General features: G+C 31.2%; 1 protein-coding gene across 1 annotated transcript; it reads left to right on the top strand.

Annotated features, from left to right (window-relative positions):
- Positions 1 to 346: 346 nt before the first annotated feature.
- On the top strand, positions 347 to 890 carry LOC108916652 (28S ribosomal protein S18c, mitochondrial). Its single transcript, XM_018722949.1, has 2 exons — positions 347 to 451; positions 502 to 890. The coding sequence occupies exons 1-2, from the start codon at positions 394 to 396 to the stop codon at positions 846 to 848; spliced, it is 405 nt and encodes a 134-aa protein (XP_018578465.1). The 5' UTR covers positions 347 to 393; the 3' UTR covers positions 849 to 890.
- The last annotated feature ends 3,694 nt before the right edge of the window (positions 891 to 4,584 follow it).

Below are 4,584 nucleotides of genomic sequence, written 5' to 3'. Positions count from 1 at the left end.
CCCTCCCCTCCCGCGCTAGCCTAAGGGCCACCTTAGCAAAGCGCATCCCAGGCTGCATAGCCGCACTACCCTACCCAACCATACCACACATAAACATGACACTACCCCCGGGGTTTACACAGACGAGCCGGCGAAGCAAGAAGAGCGCCAGAAGAAAGGGCCCTAGCCGGCGGGGCCCAGCCAGGAGCGGTCGGGGTACCACAAAGCGCCTACACCGGCCGCATTTGCGGTCGGGGTAGACGACGGATGGGGCCCACCTACGAAGGCTGTCCAGGCCTACACGAGATGAGGCAGGCCAATTTCTAGCCATAGAATAATGGCGCGAGGTGTATATAGATTATAGAGTTCAGTGAAATTAATAGGATTTATAACCTCATTTTTTTACACAACTTAATGCTTTTTAGAAAAATGAATATATTGTCACGTAAAATTAAAACTGCGGTTTTTATTGGTAAAATTAGTATCAAATAGTTAAGTCAGGATTAAAATGTTATTTTACAGGATACAGGAATATACCTATTTTAAGGAAGTGTAGTAATAATGTTCCAGATTTCGATATGGAAAATCCGTTTCAAAAAGAAAAGCAGCAGTGTGTTTTATGTAAATATAAAATTCATGTGGATTATAAAAATGTAAGACTACTTTCACAGTTTCAATCTCCATACACAGGACGCATATATAGTAGACATATTACTCGTTTGTGCAAGAAACAACAAGAATTAGTTGAGAAGGAGATTATTAAAGCCCAAAATGCTGCATTAATGCCTACTTATTTCAAAGATCCAAAGTTTTTGAAAGATCCATTGTTATTCGACAATGATAAACCTTTAAGACCACATCGATTTTAATTATAAGGTATAAAGTACAATAAAGAAGTTAGTATATTAATATTTATTATTTCATTTATCAACAAACAAGTTAATAAATTAATAATAACAATCGATTGAAACTTAATTCATATTTTCACACTAATTATAATGTAAACAGATTAATAATTTCTACATATGTCTAAACATAAAAAAAAAAACTTGAACAAGAAATTGTTCTATCAACTACATTAGTATTTTATCTAAACATACTACTGAACTAATTTAATAATTTTGTGCATTGTAGAGTTGATATCACATAAGTGTGCAACGCTATTAAAATTTTTACTCATTTTAACTTGAAAGTCAACATTATATATATGAAAAAATAATACAAAAACAAAATATAAAATGTTGGCTACAAGTCCAGCACACACAGATTCAGTGATTAGTCCATGAGCTGGGTAGATCAATTAATATATTCCAATAATTTTTAACGATATTGATCAAAATATTCAATTTTCTAAATATTCAGAATTCATAAAATATGTTCTACATTAATAGATTTTAGGAAAGCATACAGTAGTGAAGGTTTGCAAAAATGAAAGTGGTCAAATTTTAATGATGTGGAGTGTAGAGCCCATATCATTTTTAAGGAATGATTTCAATGTCCACAGAGAATTTCCATGATGAAAAAATTTCAAATGAAACACGAAAGAAAAGATTAAAATAGGGTTGACTGACCGTGAGGTCTTAAAAAGGGTTACTCTTTAATTTGCAAAATATTTTTTGTTGTAATCGATAGAGACAAACAGGTGTTTTCTTATTTTTCACCAAATTTTAATTGTTCTTAAGGTTACAGCATATACAATATACATATACTATACATATAGATTTAATAGTATGTTCTTTATGTAGATACCATTAATAATTTTTTACAATAGCTTGGAATTTCATATTTATTTGTGATGTAAAATTATAACCGTATAGGTATATATTATTAATGTTGTAGGTATAAGTCAGTAGTATCTATCGATTAAGCAGATATATTTTAAAAATTGTAGAATTTTCCAATGTCTTAAATGACATTAAGACAAATAAACTTGAAAATGTTTCTCTTTTCCTTGATAAATTTAAGTATGATATCCTATGTGTGTGAACATTGGCTAAATCAACACAATATTATAAAAGTTAACATACCTGAATATAATTTGGGTTCGTTTTATTGTAGGCATGAAACTATTCACGGTGGCACTTGTATCTTTTTGAGAAATAATATTTTATATAAATCTGAATTTAGACGATTTTAACATTGAGATAAATTTTGAATTTTGTGGAATAGAATTAATATCTAGTAAAATTTTGATTTTTAGTTTTTATCATATGGGTAAGGGCATTTTTGAAATTTTTCTGGCAAAACTGGAATTGCTTTTAAGTAAATATGCATTAAATGACAAAAATATAATTATTATGGGTGACTTTAATATTGATTTTAATAATAGCTCGGATAACTTAGCAGAGTGTTTGATTTCTGCATTTGGTTTGAGATTTTTAATTTCTGACTACACAAGAATTACGCCTACATCTAGGACGTGCATTGATAATATTATTACCAATTTAAATAATGATGGTACTATAGCTGGGATATGCGACCCTTGTCTTTCCGATCACTTAGGTCAATTTATAACTCAATAACAAATTGGAAACACCTCCAAATTATACAATGAAAAAAAGGATAATCACCGAGGCTGGTTTGAGAGATTTTAGAATATCTTTGATGGAGAAAGATGAGTATCTTTGAAGATCCCTCGAAACAGGTAAACTTTTTGGCTAATTATTTGGTTCATACTTACAATACTCTAATAGATTATCATTTTCCTTTATGTAAAGTGAACGACAATTTCTGCAAGTCAGCAGTAACTTGGTTTAATGATACTCTAAGGAGTACGAGAGACACTATTATGCCTGTTAAACTTGTTTGTAACATTTCAAAAAATCCAGCTGATTGGTTAATTTATAAAAATTTTAATAGAAATTATAAAAAGCTTATTTTAAATACTAAAAAAAAGCGTATAGTGAATTTATCAGTACATCAACAAATATAAATAGAGACGGAGGTTTGTAAATTTTGAAAGAAATAAGCATTATAATTTAAATAAGCCCAAAAGCAGTTTATCTCCTGATGATTATAATAAATATTTTTGTGATATTGCCGAATCTCTAATTAACTCTATTGTAAGTAAAGAAGATGCCGAAGTTTTTCTTAAGGGTACTCTTGCATCTAAAAATAGTTTTTATTTACATCCCGTTAATCCCCTTGAAGTAAATGAGGCTATTAATTAATATGTTAAATAATTCTCACGGTCTGGTTGTATTTGACATAAACAGTAAAATTGTAAAAACTACAGCTGATATATTATTGCAGCCACTTACATCATTAATTAATATATGTTTTTGTACGGGCACTTTTCCTGACATTTTTAAAATTGCACGAGTGGTGCTTTTGTTTAAAGAAGGTGACTGTAATAAAGTGGATAATTATCGTCCCATCTCTATCATTCCCGTTTTTGGAAAAATTTTAGAAATTATTCTAAAGCAAAGACTTACTAGTTTTTTTGAAAGTAATCTTTTGTTAAATGCATATCAATTTGGTTTTAGAAGTAGCCTTTCTACTACCCATGCTCTCTAAACTAACGAAATTTGTTGTTGAAGGACTTGAGGAAAGATTACATTGTGCTATTACAGCTTGTGATCTAACCAAGGCATTCGACTGTTTCACACGATATAATTAAAAAATTGGAATATTATGAGGTAAGGGGCCTACCAGCTCTGTTACTGAAATCATATTTAAATAATCGTAAACAATTTGTTTCAATTAATGATGGTAATTCTAGCATTCAATTAGTTCGATATGGAGTACCTCAGGGTTCCGTACTAGGACCACTTATTCTTAATTTATGTCGATGATTTTATACGTTTTATGTCGCCAAAAAAATGTATTCTCTTTGCTGATGATACAACCCTGTTTAATACAAATGACAGTTTAAAATCCCTGATGGACTCTATGTCGATTACTGATGGAGATGGCAAAAAAATGTTTTTTTGCAAATAATATAACCATCAACCCAGAAAAAACTCAGAAATTGTTTTTGTTTAATAAAATGACCAAACATAATAATAATAGTTCATTGCATGTATTGGGAGTGGATTCAGGTTTATCCTGGAATCATCATGTAAATAACCTCTGTGTAAAGTTGTCAAGTATAATATTTTTATTTAGACAGTAAGTTCTATATCTATCTATCTATCTATCTATCTATCTATCTATCTATCTATCTATCCATCCATCCATCCATCCATGTCTATCTATCTATCTATCCATCTATCCATCTATCTATACAAGGTGGTCTCGAGTTAATGGGCCAAAATTCATGGGTAAATTCCCCACGCAAAAATAATGCGATTTAGCCGAACTTACCTTAGTCCAAATGTTGATAGTTGAAGAGATACAGGGTGTTAAATGTAAAATATTCAGTTTTTTTTAATTTATTCCTTAACAAATACAAATATCCTCTTAAAAATTTTGGGGTTTGGAGTTCTTTGGGTAGGAGAATTCAAATCTGTTCACATTTTGGTAAAAGTTCATAGAGGGCGCTAGTTGTAGTGGACTGAATGTGTTGCGCCATTATTCCATGGCTAGAAATTGGCCTCAATGATTTGGGATCGAGGGGGATTATCCCTCTTTATCCTGCCTCATCTCGTGTAGGCCTGGACAGCC

The sequence above is a fragment of the Anoplophora glabripennis genome, unplaced genomic scaffold (assembly GCF_000390285.2).
Source record: "Anoplophora glabripennis isolate ALB-LARVAE unplaced genomic scaffold, Agla_2.0 scaffold2507, whole genome shotgun sequence".
NCBI lineage: Eukaryota > Metazoa > Arthropoda > Insecta > Coleoptera > Cerambycidae > Anoplophora > Anoplophora glabripennis.
This window is presented reverse-complemented; position numbering and strand designations above follow the sequence as displayed.

What these genes read in the sequence shown, in the direction of transcription:
- LOC108916652 (XM_018722949.1), top strand. Translation starts at nt 394, where the DNA reads ATGCTTTTTAGAAAAATGAATATATTGTCACGTAAAATTAAAACTGCG. An exon ending in TAAAACTGCGGTTTTTATTG is followed by an intron (nt 452 to 501) that starts GTAAAATTAGTA and finishes GTTATTTTACAG; the next exon opens with GATACAGGAATATACCTATT.